The following is a 27,460-nucleotide window of genomic DNA, read 5'->3' on the forward strand; positions in this document are numbered from 1 at the left end:
TGCGTTTGATTTGTTGTATTCAGAACGTGGAATTTGGTGGAAGCATATATGTCCTTGCTCGCCGGTACCCGCGCCGGCGTCGGTCGTCGTATCGTGCGCGTGATACATGTACTAGGGTTCGTCCTATACCTCAGTCCGTGGTGGCTCGTCGGGTCGGAAATCCGATGTTTGTGAGTAGGTGGTGAGTAAAAACCCCTGCTTTTTCAAAACAGTTGTTTGCTCAAGCAGGGTTCAAGGTACTCCTCATAGATCAAGAAGCCCGCAAAATTGCCTGCAGCACAAAACACTAATAAAGTACAAAAACGTCCATCAAAATGGAGACATTTCACACAGAACCGCTGCACAGTTTGCCCCTATACTCCGTACTTTATCTCTTGACATACTCACGTATCATGCGCAGAACTAACATAGGTGGACTCTGTCGGTTTTTAGGCCAAAATGATGAAAAATATGCCCTTTCCGCACTGAGCCAACCTGACACTTGAAACGTGCACGCATATGATCGAGCGATGATTTTCGGTTCGCTCGGAGCGCGCCGCGGGGGGTACGGTACATGCACTTGTACGGTACGCATGCACATACTATCATTTCGCCTGTACCGTACCGTACCCCGCCCCCCCCCCCCCCCCCCCCCCCCCCCGCGACGCGCTCCGAGCGAACCGAACGATAGCCAAATGAACATAGCGCCCTCTGTTAAAAAATGAAACATTCTACATTCACACAGATCAACAAGAGGGCGCTGTTTTATCTACACGATGAAAATGTTCCAGCTAGGGTGTTTTTTTGTACAAAACAATGCATTGCCACATTTGTCTCGCGTTTGGATTTCGATAACTCTCTGCAAAATTAGAATTAAAAGCTGAATTTTTGGTGAAGCAATGCTCACAACAGCAACTTTGCGAGGCAGAAGTTTCGGGGATTATTGAAGAAAATGTAGTGAGTAAGAAGCTTGCAAATTTGATTCACACTGGTTTTATCATGGAGGAATAAGAAGTGTTCTTATTCCTCCATGGTTTTATGCAGCACAAACTTTTGCACGATATGCCATGGTTACCTAGCTTGAGTAACTCCAGCTGACATGCTCATATTCATTCACATGTAGCGCTGGAGTCACAACCTGTTCGTTTCCATGTGGTAGCAAGAGACCCTAAAAAAACGGCCTCTCCAAAATTGTCCGAATTTCACCTCTTTATCCCACCCCAGAGTTCATTTACATACCTCATAAATACATTCAGCAGTCATTTACGAAGCCTAATGATCGACTTGAAACAGACCACACAAAAAAAAGGGAAAAATCTTGACGATTTCGGTGGCTTGTCCGTAAAAATACGCCAGTTCCAACTACTGCGCTTTTGTGATAGCCTTGTTGCTTAGTCTGGTTCCGCGCTTAGATTATCGTAGCGTTGTGTATTCTGAGGGCGGGAATCAGACCTCTTGCTACCACATGGCAACGAACCGGTTGTGACTCCAGCGCTACATGTGAATGAATATGAGCATGTCAGCTGGAGTTACTCAAGCTAATGGTTACCTTAAGTTTTGGGACTCTCAGTCATACATGTCATATATTATTAGAATGTCAGACAAGTCGACCGTTGAGACAACTCGACTCAGGACAAGTCTATAGCGGTGTCCCAACTATAGTTCAGATTGATGTACAATTATAAAACATTCCCTTCCTCTCTGATACACGTCTGACTTACTTGGGACCAATAAAATTAGCTATGGGTGGGGCCTATCTTAGTCCGAGTAACTTGGACCCAACTTATCGCCTTTTTTAACATTTGGACATGGTCTGGCTATATCGCCAGACCATGTCCAAATGTTAAAAAAGGCGATAAGTTGGGTCCAAGTTACTCGGACTAGGCCTATCTGTAGTTGGGCCACTGCAATATTTTTATTTTGCGGTCCCAACTATAGTTTACATTAATCTACTACTATAAAACATTCCATGGGTGGGGCCATCTATAGTTGGGCCACGCCAATCTTTGAATTTTGCAGTCCAAACTATAGTTCACTTGCTGTACAACTACTGTAGCATTCTACAGCTCTGATTATACACGTCTGACTTTACTTGGAACCATTGAAATTAGCTTTGGGTGGGGCCCATCTATAGGTGGGCCACGCCAATCTTTGAATTTGGCACGTTGCTTGACTATAAAACCAAGCTGGACAACTCATCCAACTAGGCATCACCACGTGGCCGGCCAGCCCTGCGGCATGCATGCGCATGCACGACGAATACATGGTGCCAGCGCCGCGGAACATTAACACCCTCCGACGTCCGGCGCAACTCCAGTCCTAACTATAGTTGGGCTGACCCAACTGCCGCACTATAGTTGGGACAGTCCCAACTATAGTTGGGACCGATGCGATAGTTGGGGCGTAATTTTGTTGCGGTGTGACGTCAGTTACGAAGTATACCACATTCGGGGAGGACACAAGGGTAAGATTACAGATTTACCAACACGGTGCCTGGTAATCCCGAAGAAATACTCCCTGTGTATGCTGAAACATGAATAACATCTCAAACAATTGTTGCAGTATAGTTGACGCGCTAAAACCTGCACTTTAGCTACGGAATGGATACGAAACAAAATGGTAACCGCGTGACGATGTGATATTCCATTTCCGTGATTTGGCATAAAACATGCTCATGCACGGTCAAATACTCCAGGTTCTGCATGGAAAGACCTGATTGGTTTTTTTAACATGGAAGAGGCTGAACTTTCACAAATGACGCTAAATATGTGTTCCGAAACCCTAACTGAAATTGCACATCGTAATGGAAATTTCACGACGTGGTTTCCATGTGATGGTGTGGTGCGATTATGTGGTTTGGCCTGTGCTTTTGCCTGCGTTGGATGGTCAACGTCTGATCTATAAAAATGGGGTCCTTTTCATTTATCTGTTTGAAGGGGGTTCGAAAGTTGGTGATTTTTACTGAAGTTAGTCTAAAATAAGAGGGGAAGTGTCAAAATTGATTGGTCACAGGCCAGGATACCGCCAGACCATTCCATTCTCATAAAGGGGGTGGAGCATCATGTGATTTTCTTTTTCTGGTTTGAATTAAGATATTTCAATATTTTTTCAGACAAAAGAAACAAAACACATAAGAATAAATAGTATACAGGTATAAAACTAAAATAAAATCTTCCCCTAAGAATTTTTAGAAATAAATTCACAATTTGCTTTGATTTAGGCTTCAGCATGTTCAGTAAATTCATCCATTAGGGAATGGTATATCCATAGAACAATGCATCCAACCGTTAATGACATTAAAGAGAATTATTTCAGCCTTATTTTTTTATTTAATCTTTGTCAGAAAAATAAGTTGGTTCTGGTTGTATTGCATGCTGGTAGTTCACACATGTTCACCATTTCGTACCATGCCTGTACACAGTACTTTTTCTATCTATAAATCTTTTTTCCTTCCTTTAATTTGTTTTTTGAAGGATTTTCTGTGTTGAAGGCTTTCAACCCGGCACTGGCAAATACTTTGTTTTTAAATGATTTTTCCAGTTAATGTTTGTCTTATTATGACCTCAAATAATTCAACAGGCTCCTGCAGCAGATTTTTTTTTAAAATATCATTTGACATTTTCCAAAATATCTCAAAAACTGTCCATGTTTTTTTTTTTTTTCAATATTAATTTAATTGACGTAGAAATTGAAAATGCTGTGTAACTACATGTATAACTTGAGTTATGATTTACTGTGTTGTGGTGCAAGCTGCCGCACATACTAATTGACCAGTGATTACTTCTGCAGTATGCAATATGTGATAGGTTTATATAACATTCGTGTGCGTCCTTTATTTTTTTTTTTAAGTTTGGCACATACATGTACAGTGGTACTCAAAGTTTTGGCAAACATGGATAACAAATTAATAAGAGACAAAACATATTTCAATTATTTCACAGATATATGCACCATGGGCAAAAAAAGAGGTGAACCACTCTTTCAGCTGCGGGTTAGATTGAGACAGACTAAGAAGGCTCCTGCAGTCCAACCATCACCTGCAAAACCAACAAATTGGAGACATAAACTGAAAGCAGAAAATCCGACAAAGTATGCAGAGGTCCTGAAGAGAACAGCAGAGTACAATAAATTACAAAGGCTGGAGATGTCTGTTGCAGCGCATACACTGGGTAAGAGAAATCTATCTGAAGAAGAGCGAGAGAAAGCACACAAGTATTTAGAAAGAAAGAAGAAATACAACAAGGGTACAGCCATGAGAATGAGGAAATTGAGAGCAAAGAAGAAGATTGAAGAATCCAAAGTCCAAAGAAGCAGCAAAACCTTCCTGTCACAAGGGCACAGCAGATGAAACAAAAGCAAAAACAAACTGCCGAGGCAAAATACAGAAGGGAAAAACGTGCAACACCACCACCTGCAAATCAACAAATTGGAGACATAAACTGAAAGCAGAAAATCCGACAAAGTATGCAGAGGTCCTGAAGAGATCAGCAGAGTACAATACATTACAAAGGCTGGAGATGTCTGTTGCAGCGCATACACTGAGTAAGAGAAATCTATCTGAAGAAGAGCGAGAGAAAGCACACAAGTATTTAGAAAGAAAGGAGAAATACAACAAGGGTACAGCCATGAGAATGAGGAAATTGAGAGCAAAGAAGAAGACTGAAGAATCCAAAGTCCAAAAGAAGCAGCAAAACCTTCCTGTCACAAGGGCACAGCAGATGAAACAAAAGCAAAAACAAACTGCCGAGGCAAAATACAGAAGGGAAAAACGTGCAGCAATGTCAAAGGATGAACGGGAACAGCATAATGCTAATAGGCGAAGAAAATACCATCAGAAAGTCCAGCAACAAAGGAATCTTCTTCAAGAAGCTACCCTGCTGAAGGCGAGAGAAAAGGAACTGAACAAAGAGGAAATGCGCCTGAAAGCATTGAGAGAAGCCCTTGATGAGAAAGAAAAAGATATAAAAACAAAGATGTCTGCACTTGGGGCTGAGAACAGGACACCAGCAGCAAGACGAAAGAGTTTGGAGAGGGCAAGGGTGAAAATGCCAAAAGAACCACAAAAAAACGTAACCACTCTCGTGGATCTGTACGACAAGGCGTCACCTAGAAAGAAAATGGCTTTTGAGAAAAGAGGCATTGCTTTGCAAGGTAGTGAGAGAGACGTGCAACATGTTCTGGTAGCAGCCATAGGCACTCAGATGAAATCCATCAAGCACAGTACAAAGAAGAAAAATCTGCAGAAAAAAGCAGAGTTTGCAGAAGTAGCCCGGATTCTCAAAAAGTATCGCCTGCAAAAGAAAGGGATCAAGCTGTTAAATATTGGGCGCAAGATGATTGCTGGTCCCCGTGGATCAAGTAAATGCGTGTTGAACAAAAATGCGACAAGCAGCCATGACAGTAGCCATGACAGCAGCCATGGAAACAGCCATGACAGTAGCCGTGACAGCAGCCGTGACAGCAGCCATGACAGCAGCCATGGAAACAGCCATGACAATAGCCGTGACAGCAGCCGTGACAGCAGCCATGGAAACAGCCATGACAATAGCCGTGACAGCAGCCGTGACAGAAGCCGTGACAGCAGCCATGACAGAAGCCGTGACAGCAGCCGTGACAGCTGCCGTGACAGCAGCAGTGGCAGCAGCAGTGGCAGCAGCAGTGGCAGCAGCAGTGGCAGCAGCAGTGGCAGCAGGCATGGGAGCAGCAACAGGTTCAGCTTACCCGAACACAAAACAGGTATCTCTTACTACTTTTTCTACAGTCATATAAAATGTAGGTAAAAAAAATTGCAACTTTCCCTTCGGGGAGGGGGGGGGGGGTCACTCCACAGCACACAAGTATTTTCTTGAGAACTCAAGTCGGGACATATCCTGTAGCCAAACTTTTTTTTACTCATCTCTGCCATTGTTTTAATATTCATTGCAATAATCGGAATGAACTGACTTAACAGCATACTCTTCATAATTTAACTTGATTGTTGATAATTGTTTTTTTTTTAATCAGGAGATGACAGTGCACGAGCACATATCAGTGCTCTGGACTTTGTTGCTGTTAGAGTAACTACTGCGGGTTGGCGAGCAAAGTCCAATCAACTACATGTTGCCCAGGTAATTTTACAATTTCAAAAAACAAAAAAAAAAATTCCAAAGGATTTTTTAAAGAGTGTACACTTAATCAAAATACAATAACTGTTGGTACATAAACATTATCTTCCAGCCTTGTTGCTGTAAACTCCTAGTTATCATATACTGTGACTTTTAAACAAAAAAGTAATAATACCAATGTGCTGCTGTCTTGGATTTTTTAAACTGCAGGTCGCATCAGTTCTTACGGACAACACCTTCAGTCTCTCTTACATGATCAAGCGCCAAAATCAGTACACCTGGCCCGAGGGTGAAGAGCTGTTTTTTCTTCATCCCCGATGTGACATCATCGTGAAACTTGAGGATCCTGAGCCAGTTACAGCAGGCTCCCGTCTGTTCTTTAAGTTCAACATGAAGAGGGCTGAAGAACTCTTCCAGCAGCACTAGACAACCACTTCAAGATCTTTAAATAAGGGCGGCCATTGTTCAACATTGTATGCCTTATGTAACAGTGTTGTAGTCGAGTCCATCACAAGTCCATCACAGACCCAGCACAAGTCCTTTTACAAGCCCAGTCACAAGTCCTTTCATAAGACCAGTCAGAAGAAACAGAGTGAACAACCACAAAGGAATGCTTTTGTTACAATTCATTTGAATAGCTTGTGATTTGGCTTAAGACTGAATTGTTTGTGATGGACTTGTGATGGACTTGCAGGGACTTGTGATGGACTTGACTACAGCACTGTTATGTAGTGGGTACTAGAAGGGTGGGAATGGAGTGGGGGAGGGTTGGGTGGGTAGGGGAGGGTAGGGACGGGATACGGGAAGGATGGGGACGGCAACATGGTTTAGGCATCACATCTTGAGATGTAATCAGAACGTTCGATAATTTGGCATCCATGTTACATGTGAAACCCAACCCTGTCCAATATGGGAGTCTCAAAGCTAAACTCTCTCGCATCTGTAGCTGATGGTTCAAATTTGTTCATTTTTAATTAATATAAATGAAGTTTTACTCATTTTTTATCAAGTTTAAAGTTGATTACCTGATTAAGACTGAATTGTTTGTGATGGACTTATGATGGACTTGCAGGGACTTGTGATGGACTTGACTACAGCACTGTTATGTAGTGGGTACTAGAAGGGTGGGAATGGAGTGGGGGAGGGTGGGGTAGGGGAGGGTAGGGACGGGATACGGGAAGGATGGGGACGGCAAAATGGTTTAGGCATCACATCTTGAGATGTAATCTGAACGTTCGATAATTTGGCATCCATGTTACATGTGAAACCCAACCCTGTCCAATATGGGAGTCTCAAAGCTAAACTCTCTCACATCTTTAGCTGATGTTTCAAATTTGTTCATTTTTAATTAATATAAATGAAGTTTTACTCATTTTCTATCAAGTTTAAAGTTAATTACCTGATTAAGAGTGAATTGTTTGTGATGGACTTACGATGGACTTGCAGGGACTTGTGATGGACTCAACTACAACACTGTTATGTAATGGGTAGTAGAAGGGTGGGAATGGAGTGGGGGAGGGTGGGGTTGGGTAGGGACGGGACACGGGAAGGATGGGGACGGCAAAATGGTTTTAAGGCATCACATCTTGAGATGTAATCAGAACGTTCGATAATTTGGCATCCATGTTGCATGTGAAACCCAACCCTGTCCAATATGGGAGTCTTAAAGCTAAACTCTCTCACATCTTTAGCTGATGTTTCAAATTTATTCATTTTTAATTAATATAAATGAAGTTTTACTCGTTTTTTATCAAGTTTAAAGCTTATTACCTTATAATCCATATATCAGTTTCACGTGTAACAGGACACCAATATTTTGGTGTCATTGTTACATGTTAAAACCACAAAATTATTTTGCATGGATACTGTCTTGTGTAAAAAGAAATGGTAACATGGCAAAATAAGTTGAATGTGGATTTGCTTCCTTGTGTTTTACACATGATTGTCAAACATTTTTTGAACAGACAATACAAGAAAAAATGTGTATGAAGGGCCAAATTTATATAATTTGCCCATTTCATGTGAGTGAACAACAGCTGATTTCAATAATCTCATAACGATTAGCCAAAAAATGTATGAATTTAATTAATGTACTTATCAAGCCCTTTTAAATACATTCTATACTTGGAGCATATCAATTCTATAAAATAACAATGGGAAAGGTGATTCCTCATGTTTGGTGTCCATGTTACATGTGAAACTTGCTTTGCATCTGTTAATAAACAACACTGTTAAAAATAACCGTTTGTCAAGATGTCTCAAAATGGTTTATTATTTTAGACACTACATATATGTCAGCACCTAAAAAAGTTATTTTAGGCAAAAAAAAAAAATAAGTCGGTCTCTGGTCAGCGCGCGCGTCGATTTTAATCATGCGCGTCAATCTTTTTTTTTTTCCAAAATGTTCCGCGGTAGCTCCAACAGCGCCCTCTATTTCCGCACCTCCTCAATTTTTTTTTACCAAAGAGCACCAAGGAATGGGAAATTGCACCAAGGCAAATGATCGAAAGCACCAAGGCAAATTATGGAGGACACCAATGTACATGAGGACACCAAAAAAGCAAAATAGTACCTACCTTGTCTGTACAATCCAAGCTTGAAGAAGAAAAAAAGAAAAGAAAAAAAAAAGCCGCGTGGCCGCGTCAATTCCGGAACTTTGGTCTGACCAGAGACCGAATATTTTTTTTTTGGCCTTAGTGCTCTTCACATTATTTTGAAAAACTCGCCCTCATGTCACACATTGTGTACCCAACTTTGTGGAATGACCCAATTGCAAAAAAACACATCTGCGGTGGATTGGCATTCATGTATTGACAAATGAAGTTCATATATTTTTCCAAATAGTTCTGGAGAAGGATTTGCTGAGAATATGCTGAGAAGAACAAAACCAGTAAATTCTTACAAAACCAGTAGGTGTTGGGCTCAAGGCCCAACACCTAATTATTGATTTAAATCCCAAAACATTATTACGCCTCGCTTGTCTAGTAACAAAATATGTGTATTACCCCTCCACAAGGCCTTGCAAGGTAAATTTTGCTCAATAATGCGTAGCCTGTTAATCTTACTCCGAAAAGTTGATAAACGCGTTGTTGTTTACTCCGAGTTGGGCAGAAGTTTAATTAGCCCCATAAATGTGGCCAATTAACTGGACTACCTCCGTAAATAAAGGCCACACTTCCACCATGTACAAAAACATGTAGAACTTAGTCAAATTTTGATTTTCACATTTAGGCTTAGTTTGTAGTTTATTTTTTGCTTTAGAAGCATAGTCACCCTCTTTACAGGCTAATCAGAAAGTGCTGCCTTTTTCAGATGTCCATTTTTCGTGAAATTTCCAGATTCGTTTGCACACGTTTGCGTGTCAAAATTATATGGTGATTTTGCAATACTGTAACGTTAGCAGTTGAGGATTGCATTACGGCTGCCGTAACGATAGCCGCTTTCTTTTTGTTTACAGAGCTCAGTCAAACACTTCAACAGATGCTACTCAACAACTGTCAACAATGAAGCCAAGTGCAATCTTCTCGCTGAAAGTTGAGATTAACGTTGTCCTGTTGGGACTGACTTTGATGTCCTTTGTGATGAGAATGTGGCGACTAGAAGAACCCAGAGGGGTTGTGTAAGTATGGAAACAAGCATGGAAATAAGTGATCATGATCATCAGCAGGAAACACTGGGTAAATCTGAGGTTGGAGGTTTAGCCAGCCCCCCCCCCCCCGGCTTTATTTCAAAAGTATCACATTGCACCTGCATTGCCCCCCCCCCCCCCCCCCCCCCCCCCCGGGGCTTCTGCTAATGCTGATCCCCTCCCACAAAAGCCCCCCTCCCCAGTCCCCACAAAAGCTGTCCCTGGATCTGATAATGATATAAATGGCTATTCTACAATATTGTTTCATTCACATGCAAACTCACAGCTGGTCTGCATCAACAGGGACAAAAACCTACTTGCACAAGTTGGTGTTGTCATACATGCACTAAGGAAGTTGGTTGACTCGCCTCATCTATAGAAAATAAATGTTACATTTCAGGTTAATTACAGAGCATGGCGACTTTGTTCTCTAACTCACACTCAGATAGCACTCAATTTACATTGTTTAAAACATTACATTGAAGGGGTGCTTCCCTAGAGCAAAATTGTCAGGATAAATCCTGATTTCGGGATTTTTTTCGCTAGGATTTTTCCTTGTATCAGGATTTTTAACGAATCCCTTTTGGAAATCTGGAATTCCTGAGATTTTACTGTAAAGGTCTTTTTACCTATAAAATTGTACATAGAGCAAAAGAAAGTGGTGGTTTTAGAGATGCCTTTTGGGCTTATACGAAGAAATACGGTAACACGTGTGGAGTGCTGTGGCCTCGTGGTTAAGGGCACTGGATTTTGGTCTGTGGGTTAAGCTGCAGGTTGTGGGTTTGAGTCCAGCCCGGGGTCATGGGGCGTGTGCCCTTGGGCAAGGCACTTTGTCACTCATTGCTTCTCTCCATCCAGGAGTAAATGGGTACCTGTGAGGGTAGAGATGGTTGTTGTGATTGAATTAGCTTCCTTGCGCCTAACAGGCTGCATCGAGCTGTATACTCCCCAGGGAGCTGAGATGGTATTTGGATATACGAATGTTTAATTGGCCCAGTGATCAGGGGTAATAATAATAATGTAAAGCGCTTTGATCTTAGTTAAAAGTGCTATAACCTGTTATTATTATTATTGAACCCTACGTTGCTCTGGGGCCTTGGGCAACTCTCAAGCCCTCTGCTGATTATTTCGTTTTCTCCCCAATCTCCCTCCTAAATTTCAAATCAACAAAGACCACCATCCACACACCCCTCCCCTCAAAACTTGCCTAGCTTATTTCTTGCAAATATCAGAAAACACTGAACACATACCAGGCACGGCATATACCATGACCTGACTTGTGATATGACTTATGATTGACTTTAAGTTTAGGCTTGAACACACCAAAGCAACTTAGAATAGATGCTTCTCTTTGATGGAACGTTTTTGGCTCTTTGATGGAATGTTTTATTTTTCATCACACAGATTTGATGAGTTTCACTTCGGCAAGTTCATCAACCTGTACCTGCGTCGTACCTTCTTCTTTGACATCCACCCTCCCCTGGGCAAGCTGCTGCTGGCAGGTGCCGGGTACCTGACAGATACCAACGCCAGTTTTCCCTTTGACAGAATCGGAGACGGTAAGTATGGAAAACTCATCAAATCAGGAGGAGACTGAGAACACAATCCATAGTGGATGGGTTTCTTTTTCCCCAGAGTATGCAGAGCCACGTCATTTACTGCGGTCTGAAAGGAGTTGTATGGGCATTATGGAGTGAAAAGTAAAAAAGATAAGAGGGACGAACCTGTGTTCACAGGAACGCAGCGCCCATCTCTCTTTCGAAGCGATTGGGCTAGATTCAAGTCCATGAAATGCTGCTGTGGGGGGCCGGGGATCGCCACACCTCCTCCACAGCAAGTCTGTTACCTTCGCAGCATCGAATAATGCTGGTACTCATTTAACACCTGGGTTGAGAGGAGTAATTAATGTAAAGGGCCTTACTCGAGGGCACAACAGGCATGGCCACGGTGGTGAAAAACGTGGGTGAAAAAGCTGACAGTAATTATTGTTTTCCGTTGTGCCAGTTTCTCTGAACCATTTTGTACCATTTGGTCATTTCTTTGTCCCCAGACTACCCGTGTGATTTCCCTATCTGGCACCTGAGGTTCCTTCCAGCACTGTGTGGCAGCCTATTGGTCCCTCTTGTCTACCTCATTATGGCTGAAGTAGGATATTCACATTGGACGGCACTGTTGGCAGCAAGCTTGGTATTGTTTGGTATGAAGTTAAAATATTGAATGGATTGGTTGTTCTTTCACTCAGCTTTGTATCGCTTGTTGTTTAGTAGTTTAAAGATGTACCTGTCCAGCACCCAATTTCACGAAACGCTGCGACATGTCGCAACTTGAGTTGCGACGTGTAACATGTCGCAACTTGCATTGCTTCCTACGATGCATTTCACAAAAACTAACGATGTGTTGTCGTAAGTTCCTTGACAACGGCTTAAAACACGTTGCAACGTCATCGCAAAATAAGAAGCGTCCTATAATACCGAGACATGTGTGCGAAGTTGTAAATGGAATATGCATCGTAGTAAATATGAATTAGCCTGAGATATTGCAGTTGAAATTTCAAAGTAGCTATACCATCCACTGCAAGCTTGTTTTCCATTAAAACTGCATCATACGTCCACCATTTTGTTTTGAAACTTTTCGAAAGGAGATCCAACGACTCTTTGCTGAATATCAGACGACTATTTACTGTACGTTGAATAAATACATCACCGAGTTGTGCTATGAATACACCTATGACGCGTCGCACTTATGATGCGTTTTGTGAAATGAATCGCAGGACGCAATGCAGTGTAAGTTACGATGAGTTTCATGAAATTGGGTGCAGGTCCCTCAAAGTACCTGCAAGAACTGAATTATCATTGGGCCGCAATTTGAAATTTGTAAATCAGTTATTTCAATAGTAAATGTGGGCCGAATGTTTTTAATTCGATGTCTCATTTAAAAGTGAGTAACTCTATTTTTCTGGTTGAAACTCAAAACTAGTATTAAGTCTGTCTCCTCTTTGTTGCAGATAACGCTCTGATCACCCAGTCAAGATTCATTCTTCTGGACACAATTCTCTTGTTCTTCACATTCTTCGCTTTGTTGTCATTTTTGAAATTCAGGAAAATTGACAGGTCAGTATATTAGCTTCGTTTACTGTCTTTGTGTGGCCATTCAAGAATTTGTTGCTCAATAGACCATTATCATGTTGCGGCCATCTTGATTTTTTCCCATTCAAATCAACGTAAGCAAAGCGAGGCTGGAAGGAAAAATAGTTTGGTTCCTTTTAACACAAAAAATATTATCATTCAGTACTGTTATTGGATACAGGGAACATCACTGAAATGGTGGCAGCATGATAGAGGTTTATAGTTAACACAAGGCAGTGCACTTCAGATGTTGTAATTTCCCCACTCTGCAATGGGGTACCAGTAAGGTATTCGAGCAGTGGTAGTTCCTGATGTGAATATGCCCTATCTACAGCTTGGGGTAAATATGGTGGAGAATTGTTATAATTCTAGAGTTTTTCCACGACTTGTCAATAGAATGTGCTCAACCGTAGTATTGAGGCATATAGAAATTGTGCTCATGGTCAGTATATTAGCTTCGTTTAACTGTCTTTGTGTGGCCATTCAAGAATTTGTTGCTCAGTATAGACCATTATCATGTTGCGGCCATCTTGATTGTGCTCATAAACCTTGACTCACTGTACCGCCCTGAATCGCCCTGCCCATTACTCCCTGTAGAGTCTGAAACTGCCCAAGCCCTCATTCACATGTGATAAATACAATGTAATACAGTTGTTAATGCGTTAACAATAATAAATTCATTCTTGGCACTCTACAGAGTCCATAAAATCATTAACAATTTCATTGATTGCTTTTTTTTTGTAGTTAGAAACAGTAATTATTTACGTTATTGTTTTTGTGGTTTTTATTTTAGATGTTTCAGTCTGTCTTGGTGGCTGTGGATGACATCACTTGGTGTATCCATGACTTGTGCAATCAGGTAATTTATGCTTTTTACAGAGTTTTCCACAAAACCTCACAAGTCCTCCAATCAAGACACAAGCTTTTCAAATGAACTGTCTTAACCAGTTCGAGTCGAAGGACGTGATAACACGCACTGGCTATTTTTATACACAGTCGCGGCTGATGGGTTAAAACGTCAAGATTGCCTCGACTCGCCTCCGGGTGACGTCTAAACATGCTAATCCCTCGTGCCTGTTGTACACACACACACACAAAGTCTGTGAAGTCTATGGAGGTGGACCGTGTGTTGATCTTGAATTGGCCGTTGTGTACGGCCTATTTTTCTACAATTTGCAACAGTGCACACCCCAGAGTATTGAAACATATTACGTTTTGACAAGAAATATCGTATAAATACTGTTGAAATGACTCTTGCGAATCAGTATTTGTGGCATTTGGCTGAAGTTGGCTGGAAAATGTTGCCTTTTGTGAAAATCAAAATTTTCGGCAAAAGGAATCCCAAAAGTTGGTTAAAAGCATTCTTTTGTCATTGTTCACACCCTGACTTGTGACTGGATTTTATGAAAGGACTTGTAATTCACTTTTGACAGGATTTATAATGAACTTTGGATGACTTGACTACAACACGGGTTTCTATTACATTGTGTAATCAAGGTATTAAATTCTTTGTACACATGATCCTTGTATTTTGATTTGAAGAATGAGAATTCCAACTGTTTTGTTTTTTGTTCCATTGCAGCGTCAAGTACTCATCCATCTGTACAGTATCTCTCATATGTCTGATTGTAGTGTACGACTTCTGGCAGCTCATCGGTGTTAAAACTCTCTCCCTGGTGAGGAATTTCTACTCTTTTTTTTGCTTTGGTTGCAGTTTTACTTTGGTTGCAGTTTGGCCAACTAACCTTCCATTTCTTTCTTTCACAGTAGTCTTTAAAATGGGGCAACCTTTTGTTATACGATTGTTTTCATGAACTTTCGGAATGGGTTTTGTGTACAAAAAATACTTTTGTTTTATGCGTAATAGATTTATATCAATTTAATGCAATAGATTTTAGTTCTTGAAATAATTGGAAACTTCATTGAATTGGGCAAAATCGGAAAAGTTGAGTGTGTAACCAGATAATTATGTACCTTTTGAATGCCATAGAATTATAACTTACAATTTACTGTTTATTTTTTTTTAATTAACTATCTGTTATTGCTTCTTCTGATTTTTCAACTAAGCACACTCCATGTTGCAGTGTTTATATTTTTCTTTTATAGAAAACTCTCCTGTGCCATTTTCTTGCCCGTCTGTCCCTCTTGAACATCTTCCCCCTCCTGATGTATATTGGGATATTCTGGATTCATCTGAGCGTGCTCAGTAAGGCTGGTCCCCATGACAACCAGATGACAAGTGCATTTTCAGCAAGCCTGGAGGTGAGTTCTGTTGTGTCTTCGAACACAAACCAAGCTGCCAAAGTTTCAGTTTGTGAGCTGACAACATCAGACACACAGGAATTTAACTTTTAAAATGTCAACCAAATAATTTGTTTAATAAATTTGTGAAACCTGTGGGGGAACCTAACAATACTTCAAGGGGTTTTAAGTCTATGCAAAGTAATTATTAGTAGCTGGGCTGTATCGTCCTCTATGCACCAAACCCCCTTTTTAAAAGGATAACCCTAACCTTCCTCAATCCTCCTAAGTCCTCCGGGCGGTTAATTTTGGAGGATTTTGACAGATTGAGGATGAATGCAACATACAACTTTGGAGGATTGAGGAGGATTGAGGGCTCATGGACATTCAGCATCGGTTGATTTTGGAGGATTGAGGATGAATGGTGTTCGAAGAAGAGGAGGATTTTGGAGGATTGAGGATGAATGGTGTTTGAAGAAGAGGAGGATTTTGGAGGATTGAGGCTGAACGTGTTTAGAGAGGCAGGGCTATTGGAGGATTTTTACGGATTGAGGCAGTGGGTGTCCTTCATTTGAACATACATATAAGTGCAAACTTTTGGAGGATTGAGGAGGATTGAGGAGGATTGAGGATGGTTCCTACCAAAAAGGGCCTGGGGGTTAGGGCTGTTAAGGTTAACTCTTTGACTATGGAATGAAGTGCCTTAAGGAGGGTTCATGCGAATGCGATGTAAATTTAATTCACAAAGCACCCGCTACGAAATTCGCCAGAGTTGAAATGTGTTTAATTTTTGCAAATTTGCAGTGCAAAAACTTGCCCTGGCGTCACAAATTGGCGTTAAATGGGACACAAAGGTGCATTTTCAAGGATTGCGTTAAAAAAAATTACGTTGCATGGGCCCTTCAAAACAAAGCACACTGATTATTGAGCCATATATCAGCTCATCATCCCACTCAATTAAGTACCATTTTGAGCTGATGTATTGGCTTGGTATATGCAAATGCTTTTCTTTTCTTTCTTGTTTTCCCTGCAGGGAGGCTTGTCATTGATTACCAAGGGACAGCCTTTATCCGTGGTCTACGGCTCCCAGGTCACCCTACGTCACACCCACAACCAGATGTGCTGGCTACACTCCCACAACCAGAACTATCCCTTCATCTATGAGACCGGGCGGGGGAGTTCAGGACAACAGCAGGTCACGTGCTATGGCTTCAAGGTACTCACAGATTTCCTACCCTTTCCATCACCACCTCCCCCCCCCCCACTCCACGCACACACACACCTTTACCACCCCCAACCACTTTTACCTCCCTCTCCCCCCAGAAAAAAACAGTATTTATAGTACTGTATACTCAGTGCTGTCTGTGGGCTTGCCAAGAAAAATTACCATAGCTGGTTCTATTTTAGCAAAAAATGTTGCAACCTGATGCCACTTCAGCGGTTACATTAAGTCTATATGGAGAGTCAAGAAAATTTTTATTGTATTTCCTAACAAAATTGGAAATGTTTCTCAGTCCCACATTCATGTCTTATCATCTATTTTGCAATGAATGACCTTCATTGAGATGATAAATGAAGAAAAAGTGGCGTCAGGTTGCAACATTTGTTTCCCTATTTTAGTCTAGGGGCTAGACGTTGTTATGGTTTAATACGGGATAGCCCACCGCCGCGAGAGGGCGCTATCACGACCAACCAATATCACCCACGAACCCGTTGGAACAACGTCTAGGCCAATTCCAATTGGTTGTGTAATGCGCGCGCAGCTGTTTGACCTAATATATGCACCGCGCAATTCAAAAATTCATTTGTAGTTCTGAAGCAAACTCTCAAATTTCTTCCAGTACTATAAAAGATGCAGACTTTTGTGCAACTTCACTGGTCAGCTCTTTTGTTGTGTGTAGTATGTGTGAGACTGAAAATGAACCATAATTGCCTGCAGAAGTCGCGCATACGCACTTGTTTCCCCCATTTTTTGTGGGGGGGGGGGAGATTTTAGGAGATGTCCTAGACGTTATTCCGACTGGTTCTTGGGTGATATTGGTTGGTCGTGATAGCGCCCTCTCGCAGCGGAGGGTGATCGCGGCGGCGGGTTATCATGTATCAAACCATAACAACATCTAGCCACTAGACTAGTTCTATTTCAGATTTGAACCAGCCAGTCAAGCATGGCCAGCTTTGTGGTCAAGCGGTAGGATTTCTGCACTTGCAAGCAGGAGGTTATGGGTTCAAGACCCACTGGCAAGCTTTCAGACAGTATTACCGAGTATAAAGTGCATATTGAAATGTCGGGTTTACATTTCCTGAAGTAGAAATCTATCATACAAGCCACTCCATTTAAAATTGCAAAAGTTGCTGATTTGTCATTTTATTTCTGACGTAGGATGAGAATAACTGGTGGATTGTCAAAGACCCGAGGAGTTCCTTCATCGGTGTCAGGGACATTTCCAAAAGGATTAAAAATGGGGACATCGTTCAGCTTGTCCATGGAAAAACTGGCAGGGTGCTCAACAGGTGTGTTATGTAGGAAGTGATTTTGGAATGTTGGGATTACCATATGTGACTTCAATTTGGTAGTTGTTTTAACCGACAGTCTTTGTGCCATCCCAAACCCTGATGCCTGATAGATCCCTATGCTGCCACAAAAATGTGGCACCTGACAATAAAGCACTTTAAAGATTTAACTGCCATAATAATCAACCTCAAGAGAGAAACAAATCTTTTCTTTTTTTTCCCACAAAACCCTCAGTCATGATGTAGCCGCTCCAATGTCGCCGCATTTCATGGAAGTATCGGGCTACATCGATTACAATATCACCATTCCAGAACAGAGCCTGTGGAAAGTGGTAATTAGCTTACTTTTTCATTTCATCAAATAAAAAGGAAAGATAAAGTTTACTCCACACTTCACAATTGGGTACTGATTCACGAGTGTATGGGCTACTTGCGCGAACAAGCGAGGGCACTTTTCAAGAGCTGCATGAATGGGACACACGGCGTGCAAATACTGGTTCCTGCGCATATGGGCTCCCTAAACAAGTACCCCATCAATGGCCAGAAAAGGAGAGTTGGTGGTGACCTGGGCCCAATTTCACGGCGCTGCTAAGCACACGATTTTCTGCTAACCGAGCCTCTGTCTATTTCATGGAGACCGTAAGCATAAGTACAGCAAAAGGCATGCTTACTTCAGAGGAACGATTTGCTTAACTTAGTGACGTAACAATAGAAATCTCCATGCACGCGCGACGGTTAGCACATCCACGCCGTGAAATAGTGCTTAAGGTTAGCAAATTTTTCTGCTATGCTAAACACAACTTTCTGCTAACTGTTAAGCAGCGCCGTGAAATTGGGCCCTAGACTGGTTCCAGATGCATCCACGGCGTATTTCGAATGTATCCAAAGTTATTGGAGGCGGGCATTAGACTTGGAGACCATGGCAAGTTGAGTTCGAATGTATTCTCGCGCCGACTATGCCTGACGCTCACGCGAAGACGCGGTGGTTATAGCTTTTGCACATTCAGGAAGTCGTGCGTACTTTGTACGCGAACCAGTACAGTACAGTATGTGTGCACGCTGTGTGTCCTGTCCACGGAGCTCTCAAAAGAGGTAAAAACATGCCCTCTTTTGTTGACGTACGGAGCCCATGGTTCAAAGTACCCAGGACTAATTTTATTCTAGCCATAGCGTCTTTGTGTGAGCGCCAGGCGTTGTTAGCAATACAAGCAAGCTAGTGTCTCTCCCAGATGTCTTCCCGTACTCTCCCTTTGTAACCGTTGAGGGGGTTCTTTTACATTAAGTTCTTACAGGGTGAGTTGAAAAAAAAACGAAAACCCAAATGGCAGGACCAATTTTTGAATGAAGTTTTTCCTGTAACACTTTCAAAATCTAGGATATGAAAGCCCAATCAATGAGCTTTCTTTTAGTACAAGAATCATTCAAATCACTCATGTACTTTTCAAGTTGCGGAATTTTGAACACAAACACCGTTTTCAGGTTCTGTCCACGGATCACAAAAAAGGTGTGCGTTCTTTCAGCAAAACGAAAACAATTCACATTCATCCCTATGAGAATTGTTTTCATTTTGCTGAAAGAACACTTCAGCAAAACATTGTTGTTGCAACATCCATGGGGGCGGCCATGTTTAAAGTTGTGGGAATGCTGACAAGAAATGCGCATCGGAATGCTGGCTCGTAGTTCAGGCAAGTCAAAATATCTAGCTTTTTGGGGGGCTTTTTAGTTGCTTTTTCTATGAAAAGTTAATTGAGATTTTTAATTATTTACCTTGACCCACCCACCCACAAATTCGGGGGGGAAAAATGAAAATTTAGAAACATCAAACATTTTGAATGGCCCCTTACTTTTGTAATGGAATTTTGTGAATTATTTATTATGCTGTAGTAATAAATGATCAATTCTATGTCTGCAGATCATTCTGAATGCGGAGACAGAGGGCGATACTTGGAAGGCCCTCTCATCCCACGTCCGATTCCTCCACCTGAACACGTCCCAGTACCTGAGAGTCACCGCGCAGCAGCTACCAGCCTGGGGCTTCTTTCAGTTCGAAGTGGCCACCGACCGGGGAATACAACACGAGGATAACGTCTGGAATGTGGAAGAGCATCAGTATGCAAAAGGTGATGAGAGCTGATTGACCCTGCGCATGAACAGCAGAGGGCGGTGTTCAACCTTACAAGTGAAGGACACTTGGCTGGTTAACACATGCTTTCCACCATTTTCACAGTTGATGCACACCAGCTTGCACGAGGCAAGATGGCGTCCATTTGTCCTTCAACATCAGCACCCTTTTGGCATTTCTACCATTGAGGGGGCACTTCCGCATTTTGGTATTCCTATTGGTTAAAGGAGCCCGGAGTGCGTGCGTACTACCTGATCGTGACTCGTGGGAGCCTTGCGCCACTGCAAAAAAAAAGCTGCCGCCGGATTTGTTTGTATTAGGTGACCTCTAATAAGACTTTACAATCAATCTTGAACACTTTGCATGCAGAAATGAAGAGCGTTTTTTCTCTTTTTCACTACATTCAAGGAACGCCAATGTCATTTGTTTGGCGTGGCATATACAGCAAGCCAGCAGTAGCCAAGACGTGATGTTCATGCACATATCCATAATGCATTGCGGGTCCATGGCATAAATCTCATATCTTAATTTAAGATTTTGAAGATGTTCCTCTGTAGCCAAAATCTGCATTTCAGATAATCAGTAATCATAATATTTTAGTTTGTAGGTTCATTTGTGAAGTCACTTTGCTGTTAAGTTCAATAAGCCTCTGTACTGATGACGTCACACTTTGTTTACGTGTGTGCTTTCTTATGCTGCTCAGTGGACCGTGGGTCCCCACTGGCTCCATAGGAAAGTGCACATGTAAACATAATATTGTGGTAGATAACTTATCCTGAAATTGTACATGTTGTAGTTTCAGAAACAGGTGATGCTGTAGTGGACTGCCAGCATGTAGAACCTTTTGACGAAGGAAACATACTGACCTTCTGGGGCAAATTTATGGAGTTACAGGTAAACAGGCTTGCCTTTCCCTAAAATCCCTTCCAGGACAAAAAAGTAGTGTTGCGAGTTTCCTCTTTGTCATTTTGTAGTCAAGTCCTCATAGGTCATTACAAGTCAATCACAAGTCATTACAAGGCAATTACAAGGCAATCACAAGTCATCACAAGTCAATCACAAGTCATCACCAGTCATCACAAGTCATCACAAGTCATCACAAGTCATCACAAGTTATCACAAGTCATCACAAGTCATCGCAAGTCAATCACAAGTCATCACAAGTCATTACAAGTCATCGCAAGTCAATCACAAGTCAATCACTAGGCAATCACAAGTCATTACAAGTCATCGCAAGTCAATCACAAGTCAATCACTAGGCAATCACAAGTCATTACAAGTCATCACAAGTCATCACCAGTCATCACAAGTCATCACCAGTCATCACAAGTCAATCACTAGGCAATCACAAGTCATATTAAGTCAATCACAAGTCAATCACAAGTCAATACAAGTCAATCACAAATCAATCACAAGTCAATCTCAAGTCAATCACTAGGTGAACACAAGTCATTACAAGTCAATCACAAGTCAATCACTAGGCAATCACAAGTCATATTAAGTCAATCACAAGTCAATCATAAGTCAGTACAAGTCAATCACAAGTCATTACAAGTCAATCACAAGTCAATCACTAGGCTATCACAAGTCAATCACAAGTCATTACAAGGCAATCACAAGGCAAGTACAAGTCAATCACTACGCAATCACAAGTCATTACAAGTCAGTCACAAGTCATTACAAGTCAATCACAAGTCAATCACAAGTCAATCACAAGTCAATCACTAGGCAATCACAAGTCAATCACAAGTCATTACAAGGCAATCACAAGGCAAGTACAAGTCAATCACTACGCAATCACAAGTCATTACAAGTCAGTCACAAGTCATTACAAGTCAATCACAAGTCAATCACAAGTCAATCACTAGGCAATCACAAGTCATTACAAGTCAATCACAAGTCAATCATTAGGCAATCACAAGTCAATCACTAGGCAATCACAAGTTCATTACAAGTCATTCGTTTGTTGTTGTGCATTTCCTTATTGTGATTTATTTGTGACCAGAATTGTGATGGGCTCGACTACTACACTGGCTGCTTATGACCTGACTTATGATTTGACTTATGACAGACTTCACTACAAGTCTGATATACATTATGCTCTTCAGAGGGTGACTTCTAGATTTCATAATCCGCTGTTGATTGAGCTTCCCTAATTGCAAACAGATCTGTATTCGTTTTTCTACCCGAAGATGAAGATGTTGACCAAAAGTTTTGAGATTCAGTTTGAGCATCGGTATCGGTCGTCACCCCTGGACTGGCCACTGACCCAACGAGGCATTGCATACTGGATCCACATGGAGTCCAATGTAAGAAGAAATCTATTACCCCTGCTACTGTTTGAACAGTCAAAAGTCTAATCCAGTCATCCCCTGCTATATGCAGGCTAGTGTCCAAAAGTTTGTTCACCGCACTATGACTAGTCAAATTCCATCAATAGCTGCATCTGTATATTATAGTCGGTAAAGCATCCCAGGGGAAAATCACACCAACTTAGAGAGAAGACAATGAGAAGAAATTACAGTTTTAGAGGTGGGAGGAAAAGCCCAGAAGATATTCTGGGGGAAACCCATGGAATCAGGCAGGGACTGAAAACCCAATCCACATGTTGGCACGGGCGGGAATCAAACCCGGGTCACAGCGGTGGAAGGCGACGAAAGTACCGCTACGCCAACCTGACTCCCCTGACTGGCTGGTACAGCAGGCTAACCAATCACCTACACACAAAGCATATAGATGTATCAAAGTTACAGTCAAAGCCAGTCAAGCTTGTTTTTATACAAATGTACATGTATGTAGGCATAGGATTCCGGTTAACAGCCACTTGATTGACTTTGCTGAGCTACCTTTGCTCAATTTGTCAGCTAGGGTAGGAGAGTTTTGAAGAGACATTTTACTAAGCAATATATTTTTCTTGCTAAGCATCTCCCTACAATTGGGCCACAATCTTTACAACAGCTCAGTGCTTAATTGTGGCCATGCCCTCATGCGTAAATGACATGATTGCAAAATCAAGTTTGCAAGAATAAAGATTAGAGGAAAAAGAATATTTTTGAAGACTTTTTTTTCGATTTTTCTGGTAGCATCAGTATGCAAATTTACATGTTGCAGTTTTGGTATGATTACACAAAATTTATGTCATATTTTTTAAATGTCCCATTCAAAAAAGTATTATTTGTCGGGTAGTAGACGTATAATTACATCTGTACTGATTTGATTAGATTTTGATGAATTTCAAATTATCAAATGTTAAAGGTATAGTCCATCATTTGTAATTTGTGCATGTTGTTCGTTTGAAGCAACAAAAGTGCTCAAGATCTGAAGAAGGGTGCTGAACTAACCTGATGAAGTTTCAACTCAGCTTTAGCTGTATATTTCGAGAAAAACAACATTCTAGGATCTCGATTCAAATCAAAAGTTGCTGAATCATGTTTTGAATTGGGCCTGAATTCAGCATCCAAGACACGTTCTCACTGAGCCGATTGCAGCTACGCAATGTCGCGCACTGATCCGACGAATTATAGCAACCAGGCGCGTGTGTGCGTCTTGCCAATGTTTGCGCGCGCTTCGCCGAGTAACAAAACGAACTACTAATTTGAATTTCCTACGGCGCTTCTTAAGAAGCACTGTTCGTTGGAAAGGCCTTCTTTTGTTGATTTTTTCAGAATGACAGCTTGCCAGAAAGACTAATTTCACAGGGAGTTTAGTTCCCTTATTATCTTTCAACCAAGTATGTTTTTCGACAATTATTACGCCAGTTACTTTCTGGATAGCTGCAAATGATGGACTCTGGCTTTAAGTGACTGTGACTGTTTTGATTTGCCATTTTCAGATGCAGATATATCTCCTTGGCAACCCAGTCACCTGGTGCACGGCAACCGTCTGCATCCCTGTCTTCATCACCATTCTCATCAGTTTGGTCATTAGGAGGAGGAGGAAATGTCAAGATTTGACAGAAGGTGGGCTGGCAAATTCAACAGTAATTTTTGTACCCTTTTATCTTTTTTTTTTCTCATTTCATATCTTGAGTTTTGTTTGGTTGTCTTTCCTCTTTAGGAATTATGTGAAGAAAGATATTGCCCTTTAAAAAATGGGGGGAGGGGGAATTGTGTCGGCAATTGGAACTGACTCAGTGCAACAACTAATTGTCTCATGCATGTAGTTTAAGAATGTCTGTTTAAAGGCCGATTCATACTTTGTGCAAAGGCAAAACCTTTGCCACGAAATGCACTGGTGCCGAGATGGTTCAACTTTTGCGAATTCGCAGTGCCAATACTTGCTGGGATGTCCCATCATTCAATTTCACACCAATTATATGATTCAGCCTTTAGTGTTTCATGATTTGTTTTTATTTTTAAAAATTTAAGGACAACAGAAGCATTCCATGACACATTCCCCTCCCCCAATCTTCAGTTACATGTTCTGTACCACCTTGGCCCCCCCCCCCCCCCGCATATTTTTTGTTTTGCAGCATACATCGTATTTTAACCAATCACATCACGCACCCTAACATGAATATTTATCACGCTGTGTGGATAAATGGAAGACACTTACGTTCTCGTAGTATTTTCCCTTCAATTAAACTTATCCCAACCAACAAAAATATTTGATGAAAATGGACATGGTTCGAACCGAAGATCTGGCGATCCATAGTTCATTCCACTATCCACTAGGCCACTGTGGCAGCTCGACGAAAGCCGTTAAAATGCAATGGTGTGACGTCATTGTTATTTATAATCATGATCTATTGACGATGTGTGCTGCAGATAAAAACACTGCTCCCCTCTCGTACTCCATGCAAGAACAGTATATGTCACCGTGTGGCCTACACTCAAGCCTTGGCCCCAATGGTTCATGCACATATACATGTAACATGAAATATGTGTGTTTAATTTTCATTTGAACTTGTAGAAACATGGGAGCAATGGCTTTGAATTATCTTTCATTTATCTTTCTCTTTATTACCACTGACGGGGTATTTTTTCCACGGATTCAATCAGTGTTGTAGTCGAGTCCCGTCACATGTTCATCTCAAGTCCTGGTGATCTTGTGATGGACTGTACTACAGAAGTCAACAGACACAATCCCAAAGTCTTACTCCCTCAAGAAGTTCCAGATCTTTTCACAGTCTCTTTCCTGAATATTTCCACAGATGACTGGAACCGACTTGTCCTGACGTCGGTCATCTTCCTTGGGGGTTGGGCCCTGAACTACCTCCCGTATTTCTTGATGGAAAGAACCCTTTTCCTGCACCATTACCTGCCAGCCCTGCTGTGCAAGATCATGCTGCTGGCTGCGACGTGTGAATGGATCCATATATTGATACTCAGGTGAGAACGCAATACAGAGTTGTAATCTAAGTCACAAGCATTGAGCTATATTAAATTACTAGAGCGCTAAGTCCTCGTTCCTCCACGAAGCCCACTGTGAAGCTGTCCTGGGCGCAAACATTGTGAATTCATATGCGTGTGTAGAACATAATGACATCAGATTGAATGAATTTCAGAAAATGCACTCTAAATGCAACGCGCAAGTACAACGCACGCGAACAACGTAAATGCGTGTTCTGTGATGAGTATGAAGGTTAAAAAAAACGTCACGGCAAAAATGACCTGCAGCTATACGCGCACGCGTTTGGGCTTACGCAAGTTTGCGCAGAGCAAAATGAAATGCTCATTTTAATAGTGATTAATAGCACCGGTGTGAAACACTAAGGCAGATTTGCTAAGAGCCATACAAGAGCCATACTAAATTTCATGGATGCGCCCAGTGTGCTTCAATTTGTACAGCAAGTTTGCGTTCTAGTAATTTAATATAGCTCTATGGTCACAAGAGACCACATATCACAAGCTATTCAAATGAACTGAGACAACTTGTCCTTGTCCATCCTGTTACTTGTGATTTTGGATGAATATGTGAATTGCAATTTGACTTGTGAATGACTCGATGATATCTACAGCAATATGGTTAACAGAATTTTTTCCTGCAAAATACGGAGGTGAGTGGAGTGTGATATTTCCTTGAAGAAAAACACGGAGTTGTAATTCAGTCGGTCTCAAGTCATCACAGTTCAATCACAAGTCATTCGGATCACAAGCTATTCAAAAGAACTGTGAACAAAACCGGCGCGGATCCAGAGGGGGAGTATTTGGGGGTCGAGAAAAAAACCCAGCTATGTCAAAAATTATTTTTTTTCATAGAAATTCATAAAAAATAATGCTAAATCTGATATAGCAGTGGGGACTGAAATCAACAACTAGTCCTTAATGGAATTGTTTGTCTCGTTGAATCATCCTGTGTCTGAATCCAGGACGTCTGCCCAGCGTAGCATCTTCACAGCCCTGGTAGTAGTATTTTTCAGTTCGGTGCTGGCTGCGTGGCACAACTTAATGCCGTTCACCTACGGCCACACAGCATTAACCGCTGAGGAGATTGTATCGACTAAGTGGATGGACACGTGGGCTTTCCTCATACAGAGATAGGAATGGTTGGTTTTAATGATTGGGTCTTAAATTGCCCTTCACACTTAAAATAAACTGTAATAGAGCGCTTCAACAATCTCAAAGTGCTTTACAATTACTTCCCCGTTCATCAGGCCACGAGACCACGCTGCAGTCGATGTCAGGGCACATTCAGTCCTTTACCCTCATAGGTACCTATACATACTCCTGGATGGAGAGAGGCAATTGTAGTTAGGTGTCTTGCCCAAGGGCACAAACACCATGTTCCTGTTAGGGTTCAAACATTATACTCTGTACTGTCCAGTAGCATATTTTTGGAGGGGTGGGGGTGGTGGGTTGGGGATGGGGGGGGGGGTGTTTGAGTAGGTGTACACCCCTTACTATTTTCTTTGTCAATGATATTGTTGTCATTTTGACAAAACCATGTGTCTGCCGGCAAATATGCCGCACCAAAAGAGCACCATCTATTGCTTGATGGTGTCTTGTATGAACAGTGCCCCCAATAGTCGGATACTTTCCAGCCCCTCCCTCCCCCCTCCCCTTCACTTCGGGTGGTATGCACCCCTCAGGTGTTAAAAACGCCACATCCAACATCAAAACAGTCAACAATTGTTGAATATAAGCAGTAGCTCCCTGATTTTAAAGATTGGCTGATTTTTTTTAAAGGTAGGGTATATCATTTTTCATTTGTGCATTTTTTTCAGTTCAAGCAACAAAAGTGCTAAAAAATCTAAAGACGGGTACTTCACAACTAAACTGATGAAGTTTTAGCTCTGTGAATGCTGTGCATTCTGAGAAAACAATATTCTAGGATCTCGATTTCAGTTCAAAAGTTGCAGTGTCATGTTTTGAATTGCGCCCGAAATCAGCGTCTGGGACATTCAGCCGATTGCAGCTATGTGATGTCACGCACTAAACTGATGAATAAGAGCAACCGCGCGCTCGTGTGCATCGTGTCAACGCTGGCTTGCACACACCCATATATGGATTCGCCGAATTACAAACAAACTACTAACGGACATTTCCAAAAATGTGTCACTTGACGCATCTTTGGAAATGGCCTTCTTTATTGTTTTCTTCAAAATGACAGCATGCCAGAAAGAATAATTTCACATGAGTTTAGTCCCATTACTATCTTTAATTCAAGTGAGCTTTTCAACAATAATTTCGTCAGTTACTTTTTGGATAGCTGCAAATGATATACTCCACCTCTAACCACCATGTGTAATAAGAGTACCATAGGAAGTATTTTAGGGATACCATAGTGTGCTCTCAATTTATCAAATATG

The 27,460-nt window shown here is 41.6% G+C and overlaps 2 protein-coding genes across 4 annotated transcripts; both read left to right on the plus strand.

Moving 5' to 3' along the window:
- Positions 1-5: 5 nt before the first annotated feature.
- Positions 6-26,890, plus strand: LOC119726688 (protein O-mannosyl-transferase 1-like). Of its 3 annotated transcripts, none has more exons than XM_038198479.1 (17): positions 6-181; positions 9,541-9,702; positions 11,116-11,270; positions 11,762-11,908; positions 12,716-12,821; positions 13,630-13,695; positions 14,419-14,512; positions 14,943-15,098; positions 16,111-16,293; positions 17,458-17,588; positions 17,824-17,920; positions 19,501-19,708; positions 20,507-20,604; positions 21,903-22,019; positions 23,543-23,669; positions 24,863-25,040; positions 26,021-26,890. In XM_038198479.1, the coding sequence occupies exons 2-17, from the start codon at positions 9,587-9,589 to the stop codon at positions 26,190-26,192; spliced, it is 2,151 nt and encodes a 716-aa protein (XP_038054407.1). In that variant the 5' UTR covers positions 6-181; positions 9,541-9,586; the 3' UTR covers positions 26,193-26,890. The 3 variants fall into 3 exon arrangements, with proteins under 3 accessions (XP_038054407.1, XP_038054410.1, XP_038054408.1); XM_038198482.1 differs by lacking the exon at positions 6-181 and adding an exon at positions 910-933; XM_038198480.1 differs by lacking the exon at positions 6-181 and adding an exon at positions 916-940.
- Positions 877-6,835, plus strand: LOC119726689 (uncharacterized protein DDB_G0284459-like). The gene is made up of 4 exons (XM_038198483.1): positions 877-936; positions 3,921-5,715; positions 5,983-6,086; positions 6,294-6,835. The coding sequence occupies exons 2-4, from the start codon at positions 4,497-4,499 to the stop codon at positions 6,507-6,509; spliced, it is 1,539 nt and encodes a 512-aa protein (XP_038054411.1). The 5' UTR covers positions 877-936; positions 3,921-4,496; the 3' UTR covers positions 6,510-6,835.
- Positions 26,891-27,460: the final 570 nt, after the last annotated feature.

This window comes from Patiria miniata, unplaced genomic scaffold (assembly GCF_015706575.1).
Source record: "Patiria miniata isolate m_02_andy unplaced genomic scaffold, ASM1570657v1 HiC_scaffold_2, whole genome shotgun sequence".
NCBI lineage: Eukaryota > Metazoa > Echinodermata > Asteroidea > Valvatida > Asterinidae > Patiria > Patiria miniata.